The following is a 16,754-nucleotide window of genomic DNA, read 5'->3' on the forward strand; positions in this document are numbered from 1 at the left end:
TTCATACTCCTCTCCATAGCTGAAGGCAGGGACAGTAGCAGGACCTGGAGGTTAACCCTTGATGTCTCACTGAGGGAACCGCTGTTAGAAAGGGCTCTCACGCTTGCCAGGTCCTTTTCTCTGCAGTCTGAGCCCTGAGCACTTAAGGGCTGAGCCTTCTTACTTCAGCATTTTATTTTCTCTCATTTTAGAAGTACATCAGCAAGCAAAATACACAGCTGGATGCTTCAGTGCAGCGGTCAGTGTATGCTCTATCTCCAGGTGTTTTTGTCATTCTCCAGAAGCACAAAGCTTGTACTTACGGATTTTCCAAACATGCCTGCCACTTTTTTCTGTGTTCTGAAGAGTAGTAAAGGTGTCCATCACTTAAGTATTAGCAAAGCACCTAGGTTAGCAACCTTGCTCACTGAAGCTCAGCTTTGCAGGAGTGAAACAATGGACTCAACGACGTATCAATATGATCCTAGTTGCAGACCCTTTACTGTTAGTCAGCATTAGTCTTTTATAGTCTAAGTTACACGTGAAGCACACACACTTAATTATCTCATTTGGTTGGTAGCCATATACTGCTCACACGCCTTATTTCATTTGGATTGGTTATAGTTTTTTGGTTGTCTTTACTATTTTTGCCTTTGGTATTTCCTTATCTTGTTCTAGTTGCTGTTTTTTGTTATTGAGCAAGTGGTGTTCAAGGACATAGCCCAAATTTGTCCATGTCAAACAGCTGTGCTGCACTCTCTGGCTCCACACAGCTTTAATTTCTTCTGCAAGTTCCTATTTTTTTCCACTTCCCTGAAGCCCAAGGGCGGAAGGAGTTGGTCTGTTTTCCCCCTGCACTTGGGACCTGCCCTACCCAAGGCTGTCTGCCAGAGCTGACCCATGGCTGTGAATTACTCAGCGCTGGACTAGGCACAGCCCTCCTGGAGTCTCTTCAGGCGCTACGAAGCAGGGACAGAAAGTGAGTGGAGAGCCAGAGACTTGGGTTGTGCCTTGTGTGCCTTGGACAAGGCCTTTGTGGCCTTTCCAAAGGGACTGAAGGCACGAAGGATCACCTCCCTGCCTATGAAGAGATGGTGCTGTCTTCTTTTCATGAATACCGTAAGGGTGAATGCATCTCTAGGGCATCAGGGTGGCTCTGGTGTGCTAGGGGGGCTCAGGTGGTTGTCTCGGAGCAGAGGATAGCAGAGCCGCTGCCTCTGGAGCGGCGGCAGGAGGTGAGCCCGCTGCTGGCTTGACTGGCCGGGAGCCCCTCATGGCTGGGAGTGATTCCCAGACCCATGGAGGGATCCCGCTGGCTGTCCCAAGTCCATCAGTGCTGTGGCCGCTTCAGTTGTCCTGGCTGGAGGAGAGCTGGTTGCAGAGATGTCCTGATGCTTTGCACAGGCTGGCTTGTCCTGCAGGCTCCTTAGGTGCCTTACTAGAGCATCGTACGGTGACATTTGGGTCACGGGGCCCTGTGTGAGAGGGGCCCTCTTGGCTCTGTCCCTCCTCGGACAGCCGGTCAGTTTTGCTGGAGAAGGGGCGCTGGTAGGATGGTGCTGAGCTTGGCAGGGATGCAGGACTGTGCGTGAGAGCGGGCTGCAGCCCCTGCGCTCACCTGCCTTCCGCGCTGCCCCGAGGCAGGCAGGGATGGAGGCTGGAGCGGGCCCTCAGCAGCGCCTCTTGTGTGTGCGTTTGTGCTGCGCTCAGGTGCCAGTGAGGAGAAGAAAGAAGGCTGGTCTTGGGCGTCCTACTTGGAGGAGCAGAAAGCTGTCGCTGCCCCTTTAGATCTCTTCCAGGATGTGAGTTGGGATTTTCCTGTCTTTTTCCCTCTTTCATCTTCTCTTTTCTTTCCCTTTTTTTTCCCACCCCTCCTCCTTTTCCTCTCTTCCTCGCTTCCCTGTTTTGCGGGGCTCTGAGCGATAAGGAAGCTCCCATCTTCACCTGGAGGTGACCAGTCAGCCTCCAGTTTTGATTTGCCCAAGTCCCACCCCCAGTGGGGTACTGTCCCCCATCCCAGGTGCCCCAACGTTGACCTAGGACACTCCTGTGGTGCTGGCAGGGTGGTGGGGCCTTTCCAGCCCTTCCTCAAAGCTAGGAGTGGCCTCTCCTGAGGCCACGTTGCTGCTCCCAGGTGTCTGATTGCCAGGGTGCAAGAGGAGCCAGGCCCACTCCCCACTCTCCTCAGCTGCGGCTGTTCACCCTGCCCTGCCAGTAGCAAGAGACACAAACCCACAAGGAGGTGGAAGAGTGTGTTTTTCTATGGGAAAATAATTAAAATCTGGATGACAACATAGCCTGTGGCCCACAATCTCCTGGTCCCAGCAGCTCCCGTTGCCTGATGATTGCTTCTTGGGATGGCTCTAGACCCAACCACCTGTGTCGTTTTTTACATTGTGGTTTAATTTTTTGTTTCCAGTACCAAGTAGCTTCCCAGCACAAGAATAGCTTTAAAGTGGGGATGAAGCTGGAGGGGATTGATCCACAGCACCCGTCTATGTACTTCATCCTGACAGTGGCTGAGGTAAGGCGCCTCCGGTTCCCGCGTTCCCTGGTTCCTCCTTGCACCCGTGCAGCGGGAGGCTCTGTGGGAGGGAGGTGCTGCCCACTGCCCCGTGGAGGAGACGGCCTTTGGGCCCTCGCCTGCACATCGCTGTGAGAGATGGGCTGGTGCTCCAGCACCTTGGTCAAGCAAACGGGGAGTTTCCTTCCAGTTCGTAGGGGCAGGAGCAGTTGTCATGCCCCAGCCTATTTGGTCTCCACCCTGACAGAGGTAGAGAGGCCATGGCTGGGGAGATTGTGGTGATAGCGACAGGTTCTTATCTTTAAGCTGATGCCACTCAGACAGGTCTGAGCCCTTTAGATGGAGGGTGTGGAGGCATCCCATTGCTCTTCCTTGTGTCTGTGGGGCTTTCCGCTCAGGCACGTGGCAGCCGAGCCAGCCTTGCCTCACAGTGCTCCTCAGGCAGCCAGGGAGATCAGCCCTACGACGGTGGCTGCTGTTCTTGCTGCTGGAGATATTTCACCAAAGTAGCATGGCATTTAGCCAAAATCCTTGTGCCAGCATCTCCTCCGGGTGCAGAAAAGGGACTAATTGCACTTGCTGAACCCAGCAAGGTGCCCCACCATGGCGTCTCACGCACCAGCCTGAACCTCCATTCTTAGGGCTGCCCTGTGGTGGCCTTGCGCTTACCTTCTTCTGTGATGGACACCTTTTGGGACTGGCATGTGCCTCCTGATTTGCGCACTGACCTGTTACTGACTCTTAGCTTCCCTAAGTGATACGCTGAGCATGTGTGCGACGCTCAGCTAGGGATGACAGGAGGTTTCCATGGTCCTTTCCTTTTCCTGCCCTCCCTGCTGGTAGGTGTGCGGTTACCGGATGCGCCTCCACTTTGATGGCTACTCCGAGTGCCACGATTTCTGGCTGAATGCTGACTCCCCTGACATCCACCCCGCTGGCTGGTTTGAGGAAACGGGGCACAAACTCCAGCCCCCAAAAGGTAAGGAGTTAGCAAGTCCCAGTTGGTGGGCCCTGCTGAAGGAGGGGGACGAGTAGTGGGCCCCCAAATGCAGAGCTGGAGATGGGGACACAGTGGCTCCATGGGGCCCAGGAAGGGATGCTGCTGTGCTGGGGGTGTTCTGCAGGACAACCTTTCAGCACCTGTCACACCAAAGACCTCTACTCGCTCCCGTTTTGGGGCAAAGCCAGCAGCTGTCCCCCAGGGCAAGTGGGACTGATGCCGGGGAGGAGCTGAGCTCTGGATTTCCATTCTACTGCTAACGTTTCCTAGTGCCCCTTCAAAATCAGCCTTTGGGCCTAAGCCGCGGGCTTCAGGTTTCCCAGGGCTGCTGTAGACCCCGTCTGCCCACAGCAGGACACGCCTGGCAGGGTGAGGGCTGGCTGGGGATGGCTGGACTCGGCCTCACGACCTCCTGGTTGCTCTCTGTGAACTCGCTGCTCTCATTTCTCTTCCTGAGGGGTTGTAGGTTATAAGGAAGAAGAATTCAGCTGGACAAACTACCTGAAGATAACAAAGGCTCAGGCAGCCCCTAAGCACCTCTTCGTGGTCCGAAACACTGTGAGTAGCAGCTTCTCCTCCCTGCCTGCAGAAGAGCCTGCAGGTTCAGGTGTGACTTCTTCCCCTCCAGCTGAGCAGAATGCCTCCACCAGGGCTTTTCCCTGTCCGCCCCACACTTCTCAGTCCCACTGTGCAGAGGGGGCTTAATGGGATGTGGCATGCTCTGCTGCTGGGGATCTGTAGGCTGGACACTAGTTTGGTGTGCCCAGAATTAGGGTTGGTCTGGTTCACTGCTTCATCCAGGTCAGTCTCGTGGACAGTTAAATCTGTTGCAGAAGAACTGGTGAGGAGAAGTGACAACAAGTCACAACAAGTGTTTTGCCAAACCCCCTCAGTTAATGTCTCATTGGTATAATTCCTTTGTCTCAGTTTTGTGTCTTCAATGGTTCTGACTCTGCCTTTATTTTGCATATGGCAGCATGGGTAAGGGAAGAGGGACGGCGTGCAAAATGCGGCTGGTTTCTCTTGTCAGCTGCAGAGGAAACTTAACCTACTAATAAATCAGCCTCTCCGAGTTATTTATAGTGTCTAAACTCTCCTGCTCATGGCTGGAACAGTCCCACTGGTGTGTGTGATGCAGCATTTTGGGCAGATTTTTGGATCCAAGAACTGAAGGCAAGGTAGGATGAAGGGCCCAATCCCAGCTCCTTCTGGCAAGCCTAGGGCATTGGTTGCTGCTAGAGCTGGAGGAGCATGACTGCAAGCGTTTTGTGACAAGATCTGAATCAGTGTAAGCTGGAAGTGTTTTTCTCTTGGACGTTACTGCTCATAGAAGATCCTGAGAGTCTGAAGATTTATTTTCCTCTTTCTCTATGTGGCTAAGCTGAGTTACTTACCCTCTGCCTCTTGTCTTGCATGCACAGCAGGACACTCCCCTTCTGGGATCCTCAGTGTCCTGGGCCTGCCTGGAGGCCAGGAAGGATCTGCTTTTGGGAGGGTTTGGGCCGATGCCCCCTTGCAGCAGGCAAGGGAGGTCGTGAGGAGGGCGCTGGGACCGCAGCTCTGAATGAAACCTGCCACTCTCTTCTCCCAGCACGAGGCTTCCCCAGGCTTTGAGGTGGGCATGAAGCTCGAGGCCGTGGACCGCATGAACCCTTCCCTGATCTGTGTTGCCACAGTGACTGACGTGGTGGACAATCGCTTTTTGGTGCACTTTGACAACTGGGATGATACTTACGACTACTGGTAAGTGCACAGGACCTCCTGGGGTACCGGTGCAGTGGAGACACTGCCACTGCTTCAGCAAGAGTGATGAGGTGCTCGGGAAACATGGGACAGTCCCAGACGGCTGCTGCAGACAGGCCTCCAGCAGTCCAGTTAGGCAGAGGGACCTGTGCTGGGGGACAAACCTTTACCTGTTCTGTGTCACCTCCTGGGACATTGCTGTGGCCCTGTAGTTAACACGGGGCAGACAGATGTGATTACCTGCTGTGGGCTTGCCCTAAGACCCTCTGAGCTTCTCTTACTTGCCCTGAGGAGCTGTGAGGCTGCAGCGGTTTCTGTCCCCAGCTGCTCCTTACTTGCTGGTGCTGGGCAGCTGCCCGCTCTGTCCCAGGGCAGACCTGTGAAGCAGCAGCACCCCAGTGTGCTGTGACCTACTGGGAGCCATGACCAGGACACAAGCCCTGCTGATTCTTAGGTCTCACCGCTCCGAGCTCTACGAGGCACGGCCTGTCTCCCTGCTTACAGCAAAAAGTTGCTGTTCCCTGGGCAGCTCTGCGACAGGGCTTGCAGCCGGGACGTGTTCATGTCTTGCCCCTCTGAGCTGGAGTCCCCCTGCTCTAGCCCTTTCCTTGCCAGGGCCCATGGTTCTCTGGGTCACTCAGGGACAAGGGTGTTGTAGAAGACCTCAGCTTCTGCAAGATCTTCTGCCCTGGATCCCCGCAGCCCGCAGTGTCTGGTGAGCCGGGTACCTCAGCCCTGTGTAAGAGTTTGGGTGTGTTTTCCAGGTGTGACCCCAGCAGTCCATACATCCACCCAGTTGGATGGTGTCAGGAGCACGGCAAACCCCTCACACCTCCTCAAGGTGAGTCAGTGGCCTGGGAGCACAGCCCTCAGTGGCACATCCCCTTGGGGACAGGCTTCCCAGGCTGGCATGGGAAGCCGGGGGCTGCAAACCCCATGGCCCTTGCTTGTCTGGAGGCCCAGGCAGTTCCCTTCAGCAAGGCCACAGCCAGGTGGGCGACACACTCCTGCCAAGGCTCCTGTGCATGTGGTCAGGTGCAGCATGGTGGTTGTGTCAGGCCAGGTGGAGACACGAGGAGCGCACAAGTTGTCTGTACAGGCCCAGAAGTTTCTGCTTCCTTCTACCCTGGGTTTCGTGGTCCATGAGAAAACAGTAGCACTTCTTGATGTTTCTCAGGTTCCCATGTGCCTAGCAGACTTGGTTAGTCCTTCAGGGCAGCAGGACATTCTGGGGTACTTGCTGTCTTCCTGCAGGCATGTCTCACCTTGTGCATCTTCGCCCTTCTAGATTATCCTGACCCGGACAACTTCACCTGGGAAAAGTACTTAAAGGAAACTGGAGCATCTGCTGTCCCAGCTTGGGCCTTTAAAGTGGTGAGTGACACATAATTTGCTCCCCTGTGCCTGGGCAGGAATTCAGGTTTTCTCCAGTCAGGTCTTTGCATTTATGGAAAGTCGAGTGATGTTCAGTATGCTCCTGCCACAGGGCTGGAGTTTCGGATCTACGCTTAAGGTTCGGGAGTCAGGGCTCTCCTGGGCAAATAGTTAGAAAATGGGAGATGTGAGGATCCCCTTGGCTAGACAGGAGCTGGATGATGAGAAGTTGTTTGGGTTTGCTTGATAGTTGTTGTCTCCAACTGCAGCAGCAGCGGCTGTATCCAGCCAAGTGTGGCTGCAATATAGGTCCCCAAAATGTGTCTCTTGGAGACCTTCTTCCCTTGCGCACAGCTTTTGCATTTTGTTAAAACAGAGCTCAGATCTGAAAGACCTGTCCCCACTTTCTCCTGTTCCACTGTGAACTGGGATGGCTCTTACCAGACAGGCCAGGGCTGGGAGCTGGGCTTGAGGAGTGCGTGCTGCTGGGAAAGCTGCTGAGGGGCGCGGGAGCCTGAAGCGTGGCCCTGCTCCCACTGACCTGGGTTCTTCCCCGCCCCAGCGCCCACCCCATGGCTTCCTGGTCAACATGAAGCTGGAGGCAGTGGACAGGAGGACTCCTTCCTTTATCCGAGTGGCCAGTGTGGAGGATGTGGAAGATCACAGGATAAAGGTGGGTGCTGGAGTCTGTGCTGAGCCTGTGTCCAGGCACTGTGCTGGCTTGCTCCTGCCCTTCCCAACTCACTGCCAGTTGCAGTGGCAAAGTGTGTGGAGGTCTGTGGAAGCATGCCATGTGGAGGGTAGCAGGTCCCAGTGCTAGGTCCCAGGAGTGAAGGAGAGCCTCTTGCTGCAGTTCAGCTCTAGCCAGCTGCTTGCTGGCAGCTTGGAGGGCTCCAGAGCTCTTCAGGGAGGTGCCCTGCGGTTTGAAGGGTGACCTCTCTACTTGTCTCCCCAGATCCATTTTGATGGCTGGAGCCACGTCTATGATTTCTGGATTGATGCGGATCATCCAGACATCCACCCCATAGGCTGGTGCTCAAAAACTGGACACCCACTGCAGCCTCCTCTCAGTAAGTCTGATGCCTGGGTCAGTCCCTTATCCCAGGGCCAAAGCGTGCCAGATCCCCGCTGTCACGGCACCTGCCCGTGTGCGGAAATGGGAGGGCAGGTGCTGGCCGAGGCTGGGCAGGGAGCAAGGGGTTTTCCATGGAGTTGTCAGTTGGAAAACTCCCCCCTGTTTGGCGCAGGCAGGGAGCCCAGACCCCTGACTCTGCCTGGGGCTGCAGCCGTGACAGTGTCTCTCCTGTTTCTTCCTGTGGTCTAGGGCCGAAGGAACCAGCCTCCTCTGCCCACGGCGGCTGCCCAACTCTGGGCTGCAAGAGCCTCCCTCACAGCAAGAGCTCCAAGTACAGCTTTCACCACAGGTGAGCTCCCCAGTGCAGCTCAGAGGGGCACAGCTTCCCTGCTGGCTGTGCTGGCCCATCCTTCACTCCTCCGCACCCATCACCCCCACCAGCCCTTCCCTGCACCTCACTGCACCCCACTGCTGACTCTGCCCACTGCTTAGGGGCCCTTGCTCTCCCCAGGCCAGGCCCCAAGGCACCCTGGAGCCCGCGGCTAGCGTAACTCCTGCGAGCTCCTACTCTGCGCCTGTCCTGTGGCACCCAGAGCCCCTGAGGGTGCCCTACGTGTGCCCATCTACCTGTGGGGATGTATGGGCTACGTAGGGGACAGTGCCTCTGAGATGCTGTTCTCTGACACCAGCTTCGAGGACAATGTTCCTCCCACGCCTCTTGGATGCCCTTCCCTGTGAGGTTGTGAGCTGGGAAGTCCAGAGAAGGAGCAGTGCATCTGCCCCAGCACACTCAGCCACCTGCCTGACCTTTTCCAGGGGAAACAAGGCAGGGTGTAGTGCCGACCCCAGCCCAGCATCGAGAGGAGCGAGTATGGTGGAGCATCTGGGTGGATGGGGAAGGCAAATCTGGCTCCCAGGGGTTTCTCTACTGGCCATACTCGTGACACTGGCTTCTTCCTCACTGAGGCTGGTTTGGATGTGTGTGGGGGCAAGGAAGGGAAGACGGAGACTCTGTGAACCCCAGTGACCTGCTTGTTCAGCACTGTGCTGACTTGCTCAGGGTCGCTGTGTCACAGCGGAGAAAGTGGGACGGGTGTTTGTACCTGGAGGGAGTGGGTGTGCCCTGCCCATGTACCCAGCACCCTCACCCCTGGAATTTGTTCAGCACATCTTTACTGGGCTTTCCGTGGCCAGGGCTGTGGCTTCCTGTGCTTGGGGATGGAGGGACAGCCCTGCTGGCTTGCTCCTCATGCTGCTGTGAGCCAGATCCAACGCTTGCCTCCCCTCTGTTCTCTAGGAAGTGCCCCACGCCGGGTTGTGATGGGTCAGGACACGTGACTGGGAGGTTCACAGCCCATTACTGCCTCTCAGGGTGCCCGCTGGCAGAGAAGAACCAGGGCAGGCTTAAGGCAGACTTGTCTGACACCGAGGCCTCGACTCGCAAGAGGAACCTGATTGGCTTCACTCAGCGAAAGAAATCTCGGCACCATGGGAGGTAGGGGCAAGCCCGGTGAGCCCCATGCAGCCGTGCAGGGCCGCGACTGCCCTCCCTGGGAGGGATGGCCAGGCTGGAGAGGCTGCTTGACCGCAGGGGAGCACAGTTGCTGGCAGCTGGCGTTTGTCCTTCCAGCTCTGTTGGGCACCTCTCTTGGGTTTTCTTCCCATGTTTTGTATCTTTAGCTGTCAGCCCTTTGGGTCAGGATCCGAGAGGTAATCCTTGCTCCCACTGCCAAGGCGTTGCTCTGCGTGGTGTGGAGGAGGGCCCTCGGGCCAGTCCTAACCCAGTTGGAAATCAGTCTTCTGTCTCTTTAGAGGGCGACCTCCAAAGTACCGGAAGATCCAGCAGGAAGACTTCCAGAGTAAGTGTCTCGGTGTCGTTGCGGGGGTAGGGCTGGAGGAGCTGGGGTGGTGGCTGTTGGAGGCAGGTCTGCCTTGGCTTACTTAGACCTCACACAGGTGAGCACCAGTGAGGAGCTTCTGGTCGACAGCTGACCATCTGACAAGGAGGTCCCTGCCTCTTAGCAGAGCTCTGCTAGGTCGCTCCTCGTGTCTCTTGGTTATGTCTATGGATCTCTGAGTGTTTTATGGCAGGGAATTAGGATCCTCTCTCTGTGGCAGTACATTTTCCCCGGCGCTTTGTCCTCTTCGGACAGGGATGCTGTGCCTTCATCCTGTCGCTGCTGTACCCCAAACATCAATGAGGTTGTGAAGTGCCAAATTATTGCTGCAGCGCAGAAACTGATGCTGAGCAGTGTGCTTGGCGTTTAGTTCTGATGACTGACATGAGACGATGACTGACATTTATTCCAGCCAGTATCCGTTTTATCCGTGGGCTGCCCTGCTGCCTACCCCAGCGCTGGGAGTGAATGAGGAGGATCTCCTCTTGGGAGCCATCCTTGACTCCGTGGAGCAGAGCGCAAGGGAAAAGCTTTCTTAAAAAAGTGAAATGGACTGGAGGATATGGGGTTGCATTCTGGTGTGAAATTTGACATTGCAATCTAGTTCAGTACAGACAGTGAATGATGGAGGGTGGTGAGAACAAGGCAGAGCCAAACTTGTCTCTAAACTTCTTCCTCCACCATCCCCAGTTCCACCAAGCTGAATGCTTGGACACACAGATATCCTATTAATTCAAGGGACAGCCACTAGCTCCTGATACCTGGATCCATGGGACCATCTGCTGCCAGCTGCGGGCCCTCCCCTGCACCAGGCCCTCCCCAAGGCTTGTACAATAGGGTGGGATGGGATGTTCTCATCCTTCTACCTTGTATCACATCTTGCATTTTTATTGCCAGCTATCTCTTCAGACAATATGCACCAGTCGCTCTTCATGTCTGCCCTGTCTGCCCACCCTGACCGCTCCCTGTCGCTCTGCTGGGAGCAGCACTGCAAACTCCTGCCGGGGGTGGCTGGCATCACAGCAACGACGGTGGCCAAGTGGACCATTGATGAGGTAAGATGGTTCTGTAGATGGGGTGCTGGCTCCTAGCCCACTGGCGTGGCTGGGAGCACTCCGTCTGGCTGTGCAGCAGCACAGTACGTGCACTAGGCACGGAGGTGTTTCAGTGGCCCCTTTCCTGGGCTACCGAAGACACGAGCTGCTGGGCATGCTTGTGGGCTGCTGTGTGGACAGCTGCCAGATGGGAGCCCTGATGGCATCTTCTGGGAAGCAGAGCGCCAGGTTCTCGCTTGGCTTGAATGTGACGCTAGCCCAGAGCAGGCAGGTGAAGGCAGGCAGCAGTCTCTTCATTTAGCAGGTTACAGTTTTCCAAAGAAATCTGTTTCATCTTTGCCAAGTTAAAAAAAATAAACCATAGACTCTGCAGATAAGAAGTCACTTCCCTGTTTCTCTGAAAAAGAAATCTTTACCTCAGATTCTTCATTGTTACCTTCATTCACTTTCTTGGGCATCTGCGATGGCCCCTCTGAAAGCCTGGGTAGCTGGAGCTCTGGTACCGGCCCCAGCAGCCAGCCCTGCCTGATTTCCCCGTTACCCTCCGGCGTGCCCCTCTCCTGCCCCTGCCACTCAGAGGGAATCACCTCGCTGTGCTGGAGGTAGCTTGTTGGCGATGAGGCTGCTGTAGCATTGCTACGCTGGGGCCGGACGAGGACAGCACCTGCACCCCGGTCCAAGGGTGATTTCTGGACGTGGGAGGGCGCTGCAGCTGCAGCCTGTGCCCTGACAGCCACATGTTACCTTACAGGGTGCAAAATGCCTCTGTGGAGGTGAGGATGTGGGCTCATGGGGGGTCTCCTGCCAGAAACATTGCTCCTGTCTTGACATTTTTCTCCATTTTTTCCAAGGTCTTCAGTTTTGTTCAGACTCTGACGGGTTGCGAGGACCAAGCAAAGCTCTTCAAGGATGAGGTGAGAAGGGCTGGGGGATGAGTGCAGGTGGCCAAGGACAGCTGTTTGCCAACAGGGCAGGGAGGAATTGTCCAGCGGCCTTCCTGCAACGGATTGTTGCTGAATGCTGAGAGTGCGCCCAGCACCTGGCAGTGATCCCAGTGATCCCGCAGCCCCACTGCGTTCTGGTGTGCAGCTGTCTGCCTGCACAGATACGGTGGCAGGAGGGAGATGCTGACTCCCAAGGATCTGTCCTTGTCCTGTTCTCCCAATGTGAGGGCCCCTCTGAGGAGTCCAGGATGGGGGAGCAGGAGGAGGATGCTGCTGCTGCTGCAGGCTTAATAGCACCATTACCTCCTGAAGGAAGCTGCTTACTCCTCACCTATCCATCCTTCCCCGCCTGCGGCCTCTCACGCAGAGGGGCTGCTTTCTTGTACAGGCAGTGCATCCAGGGCAGGCTGATCCACGGGACTCTGGGTACAGCAAGTGTCCAGCCTGTTCATAAATGGCCCCTGTGCTTTAAGAGTGCTCAGGCACACAACGCTGAGCTGGGGGCAGCCTCCACGCAGGGCCAGGAGCAGGGAATGGACGGGTGTTTGCCCAGAGCAGGTTGCCTGCTGGCTCTGTGCTGTGTGCTCTGGCACAGAAGCCTGGGCTGGCTGCACTGTGGGCTCCTGGGGTGGCCCCTGGAAGGGCCTTTCCCCGTCTGCTCTGTTCGTGGGCACTTGAGCCCCCAGCTCTGGCAGCGTGGGAGTGCTGCTCCATCTGTGGCCCCTGGCTGAGGGTGAGCATGGCCACATGTCCCCAGGTCACGCCTGTGCTGACTGTCCCTAGGAAGACGCAGCCTGGGTTTTCGATGAGTGCCTTTGTCCCTGCTCTCCTCTCCAGATGATCGATGGCGAGGCGTTCCTCTTGCTGACGCAGGCTGACATCGTCAAGATTATGAGTGTCAAACTGGGCCCTGCACTTAAGATCTACAATGCTATCCTCATGTTCAAGAATGCTGATGACACTTTAAAGTGACTTTTCTTGGCCCGATTGGGACCATCCCTCAGCACTGGTGCTGCCAAACTGTCTGGTCAGGACAGAAATTCCCCCTGACTGATCTCAGCTTGTCATGTCCTCTCATGTCCTCTCAGATGCTGCATCTCCTCTCTCCCACCAGTCCATATCCCATCCTCCCCCCTCCACTCCACACTGCCCTTTTCCTCCAGCGCTGGGTACAGGCTGACCCCAGGCCTCGGGGGCGGCTGCAGGCACGGAGGGTGGACGTGGGAGTAGCCTGTCTTAGCGTGGCAGCTGCCCCCCGTGTCCTGCTGTGACTGCACCGGTTCGGGGCGGGGGGGTGTTGAGGGACAGGTGTTGCAGTGGGGGGCTGACACCACTGCTGAAGACGCCCAGATGAGGGAGGCTACTGACTGCCCACGTATGTGCTTGCACCCATTTGAAGGCTGGTCTTGGCTCTGCTCAGCACATGAGAGAGACTTGTTTTTTTTTTTCTTTTCCCCTCAATGTGTTCCTCTGCGGGGGCTTGTGTTAACATCATTTCCAAGAAGCTCTCAAGTAGCTTCTGCTTACTTTGCCTTTTTCTCTGAATTCTTTTGACTTCCCCTTTTAAGGCCGGAGGATGACTTCGCTTTGCTCCTTCACCGCACTGGGAACCAGTGGCCCACCTCTTGCCTGAGGAGCAATGCGGCTGCTGCTCTGCCCGTGAGCGGCATCTGTGCTTTATTCCTTTTTACTGTAAGGCAGCAGCCCCACGGCCCCGTGGGGCCAGGGCTGGGTGGGAGCAGAACAAGCTCTATTTCCTCTTCCCCTTCAGGCAGGCTTGGCCAGCACGTGTCTGGGGAAAGCATGCTTGGTTAACTTGTTCCCCTTGCAGCGATCCAAAAATCCTCTGCGAAGGAGAGCCGGGCCACCTATGTGTTAGGAGCACAGCCCTTCCTAGAGCAGAGACGGCTCCCAGGGCCAAGGAGCATCCATTCCTCCGTAGGCAGATCCGTGGCTTGCTTTGGAAGACGTTCCTGAGCTGGCCGACTTGATCCTGCCAAGCTGCCTTCTCCCCCTTCTCTGCCCTCGCGAGGCCCCCAGGTTTTGCTCTCTGAAGTGCAGGATCTCCTGCTGTCCCTGGATTCCTTACCTGCAGAGCTAAAGGAAACTCAGCAGTGAACTGGGCTTTTTCTGTCCTTCGGGTAACGTAGCACGTTTTCCACAAGGGTGCGGGCACTTTGGGAATGCCGGTGTAACGCTGTCCCTTGTAACGGAGGAGAGGGCTAGGACACTGGAGCCAGGACAGCCAACAAACCTGGGGGGTCCTGGCAGAGTCCCGGGCAGCTTCTGGTGGTCTCCATGTCTCCTGGCAGCCCCCACGCTGCCCTCACCATGGTCTGTCATCCGCTGCGGGCGCTGTCAGAGCAGCCGCGTGGCAGTGCTGCGCTGGAGGGCGGCGCCTGCCCCGAGGGCTCTCCGTGGTCTGCAGTGGTGTGATCCTAGCCCCATGTCCGCTTTCTTTCCTGTCACCCAAGGATGACGTCTCAGTAGCAGAACAATTTTCCCCCTTTCCCCGTGCCCAAAGACAGGGATGAAGGATCTTAGCAAGTGCACCAGCAGCGTGGCTGGGAGCAGTGCTGCCCTGGGAGCCGCTGTCACACCAGGGTCAATCTGTTCTAGGCTTCCCATGGAAATGTAGCATTTTGACTCTTTGTGGTTGAGTATTTGGGGTCACATTTGACCTGCTCTGAAATGTCTGCTGCTTGCTCTTCGTGCAGGACTTGCAACTAGTCTGTGTATTTGTTCTGTCAGTGCTTGGGTTTGATTTAGGCAGCTCTCCCTCTCTTTTCCTTTTTTATTTTCTTCCGTCTCTGTAAGCGCTGCAGTGTGGCCAGCTGTGGAGAGAGGGGCAGGGGGAAGGAACAGCCCTGCCCCGGGTCCCACAATCACTCCCCAGGTCACCCTTGATCTGCAGTAAATGGTCCTGAAGTTGGTTTCTCCAGTTGATGGGGAGTCTCTGGGCCACCGTGTGCTGGAGGAGAAGAGGAGGAGACCCGAGACCTTCAGCTATGAGACTCTGTGTGACTGGTGCTGAGACCTCCCCAGTGTCATGTGGAATGGAATGGCTCCTCTTCGGCTCTCGATAGCCTTGCGCAGGATGTGGTTATTGAGCTTTTAGGGAAACATCTTCTGAAAGCGTCCTGTTCTCCTCTGCTCCATTCCCTCGTGCGAAGTCATTTGCCGCACTGGGGAGGGGACTAAGCAGTCCCTGGGTGCTGGGAGAGGAGCTGCTACCCAGGTTTCAGATCTGAAACCAGCGTGCAGGGCGGGGAGCCTTGTGTCCCAGGGCTGCCCCGGGGAGCAAAGGCGGTGGTGAGCTCAGAAGGTCCCTGCTGAAGGGGAAGAGGAGCTGCGAGCAAAGCCGCAGGCTGGGTGCACCCAGCACCGCCAGCTCTGGCTCCACCGTTGGGCGCAGTCAAGCCCTTTGGGTACAAAGCTTCTGGGTTCACCTGGGTGAGAGTTACAGGGTTTGGAGGCAGTCAAGGGCTATTTCCTGTTAAAACTTTGAATCTTCTCATTTCCTTTCAAACCAAACCAAACCCAAAGCGCTGTGTGTGTGTCGGTGAAGATGGCTGTTTGTGGCAGTACCACAACACCGTTTCCTCTGCCATTGGTGTGTCGCTGTTTTGATGTGGTGGTCTCTGTGACTGTGGAGGCAGCAGGCTCTGGTCCTAGGGTCTCGGGCGTTGTGTCCTCGAGCAGAAGTCGTCTCTGGTCCCAGCAGGGCAGCCAGGAGAAGGAAGGTTTGCTGCACCCCTGGCCTCGGCAGGTCCTCCTTCTCCACAGAGCATTGACTGGGAGTCCCCCTGCCCAGGGAACGTCAGGGGCAGCTGTGACTGAGGCAGAAGCACCAAAGTTTTTCATCCTTCCCCTGTTGCCTGACCAGGCTCCTCACAGGGATGTCTGCTGCTGTGTCACTGAGAAGCTGGGGCTGAGTCTGGCCCATAGGTTCCTCTGTGGGGTCTTTCTGAGGGATGTGACTGCAGCCAAAATTTCTAAGTCCGTGAAGAATTTTTCAAGTCAAATGTTTGGAGTGGAGGCCCCCCAGCCTGTGTGCCTGTTGTTCCTGCCCTTGCGGCTGCGGATGGCATTGGCCGGGCATAGCTGAAGCTGTGGGAGATGTCCCACCACGTGCTCCAGCCTTGGGCAAGGAGTGTCTTCTGGGGCAACTGGTCTGCAGGTGCCTCCGCGTGCACGGGAGCAATTGGAGCCCCTCGGGGAGGTGTTTCTCCTTCCTCAGGGAAAGGGAAAGTGTCGGGGAGGGTTGAGGGTTTGGTGCAGCTGCCGCCTGCACAGGCAAATCTGGGGCCGTGAGTGCAACGAGGGGCGCTGGAGAAGAGGAGGGGGCCGTGGGAGGGATGTGACCTGGCTGCACCCGTACACCCATTCTTCACTCCGTAACCTGCAGGAGGGGACCCCGCGGAGTGGAGGAGAGGGAGAGACCCAGGGGCTGCAGCCTTGCTCCCTTCCTCCAGTCTGCCCACCCGGGGCCTGGGGCTCGCTCCTCCACGGAGGGTGGTGGCGGGGTGGGTGGGCTGTTTTGGAAGGAGCGTGATTTTGATAACAAAAAGCTTTTTTGCACTTTCATTCATTTTGCACTTGTTTTTGATTTCTTTTTTTCTGCGTTTTTGATATTGGCACCTCCTCTTTGTGTTTCCATAACAGAAATACTTTTGTTGTAGCCAGTGACGCTGTTCTGGAGCTGTGTCCTGCGTGTACGCAGGTTTAAGGCCCTATATATATAAATTTAGAGCTGTGAAAGTTTATATATATAGGTCATGGTGTGATGTGTGTCGTCGGTGTTTGAAAATAATAAACGGACGTGAGCAATGGCAGTGGGTGCCGCTGGAGCCCGCCCCGGGGACTGGCGCTTGTCCTGCGGGGGACAGCGGGATGCAGACGGACACACAGACAGGGGGGTGCTGCTGGGCCCCAGGGCCCTGCTCCTGCCCAGCGCCCCGCCCCCACCCGGGGCCATGCCCCTTTGTACGGCCACGCCCCCGGCCTGGAGCCCTGCCCCCTCCAGAGGCCCCGCCCTTTCTATTGAGTCCCGCCCCCTTCTGAGACCCCACCCCCTCCCGTAGCCCCGCCCCTTCTGTAGGGCCCTGACCCCTCCTGGAGCTCCGCCCCCTGTCAGAGCCCCACCCTTTCTATAGGACCAT

At 56.5% G+C, this 16,754-nt stretch overlaps 1 protein-coding gene across 2 annotated transcripts in view; it reads left to right on the forward strand.

Moving 5' to 3' along the window:
* L3MBTL1 (L3MBTL histone methyl-lysine binding protein 1) overlaps window positions 1-16,427 on the forward strand; it is a 35,755-nt gene extending 19,328 nt beyond the window's left edge. The window contains exons 9-24 of one of the 2 annotated variants that reach the window (XM_086761088.1): window positions 1,690-1,781; window positions 2,399-2,503; window positions 3,347-3,482; window positions 3,961-4,061; window positions 5,095-5,246; window positions 6,011-6,087; window positions 6,535-6,620; window positions 7,183-7,293; window positions 7,576-7,690; window positions 7,945-8,044; window positions 8,993-9,190; window positions 9,376-9,405; window positions 9,508-9,554; window positions 10,491-10,648; window positions 11,500-11,562; window positions 12,430-16,427. In XM_086761088.1, coding sequence (XP_086617214.1) covers window positions 1,690-1,781; window positions 2,399-2,503; window positions 3,347-3,482; window positions 3,961-4,061; window positions 5,095-5,246; window positions 6,011-6,087; window positions 6,535-6,620; window positions 7,183-7,293; window positions 7,576-7,690; window positions 7,945-8,044; window positions 8,993-9,190; window positions 9,376-9,405; window positions 9,508-9,554; window positions 10,491-10,648; window positions 11,500-11,562; window positions 12,430-12,564 — 1,706 coding nt within the window. In that variant the 3' untranslated portion in view covers window positions 12,565-16,427. The remainder of the gene's footprint in view (window positions 1-1,689; window positions 1,782-2,398; window positions 2,504-3,346; window positions 3,483-3,960; window positions 4,062-5,094; window positions 5,247-6,010; window positions 6,088-6,534; window positions 6,621-7,182; window positions 7,294-7,575; window positions 7,691-7,944; window positions 8,045-8,992; window positions 9,191-9,375; window positions 9,406-9,507; window positions 9,555-10,490; window positions 10,649-11,499; window positions 11,563-12,429) is intronic. The other variant, XM_086761086.1, reaches the window with a different exon arrangement.
* Window positions 16,428-16,754: the final 327 nt, after the last annotated feature.

The sequence above is a fragment of the Chlamydotis macqueenii genome, chromosome 16 (genome assembly GCF_036417535.1).
Source record: "Chlamydotis macqueenii isolate bChlMac1 chromosome 16, bChlMac1.mat, whole genome shotgun sequence".
In the NCBI taxonomy this organism is placed as follows: Eukaryota; Metazoa; Chordata; class Aves; order Otidiformes; family Otididae; genus Chlamydotis; species Chlamydotis macqueenii.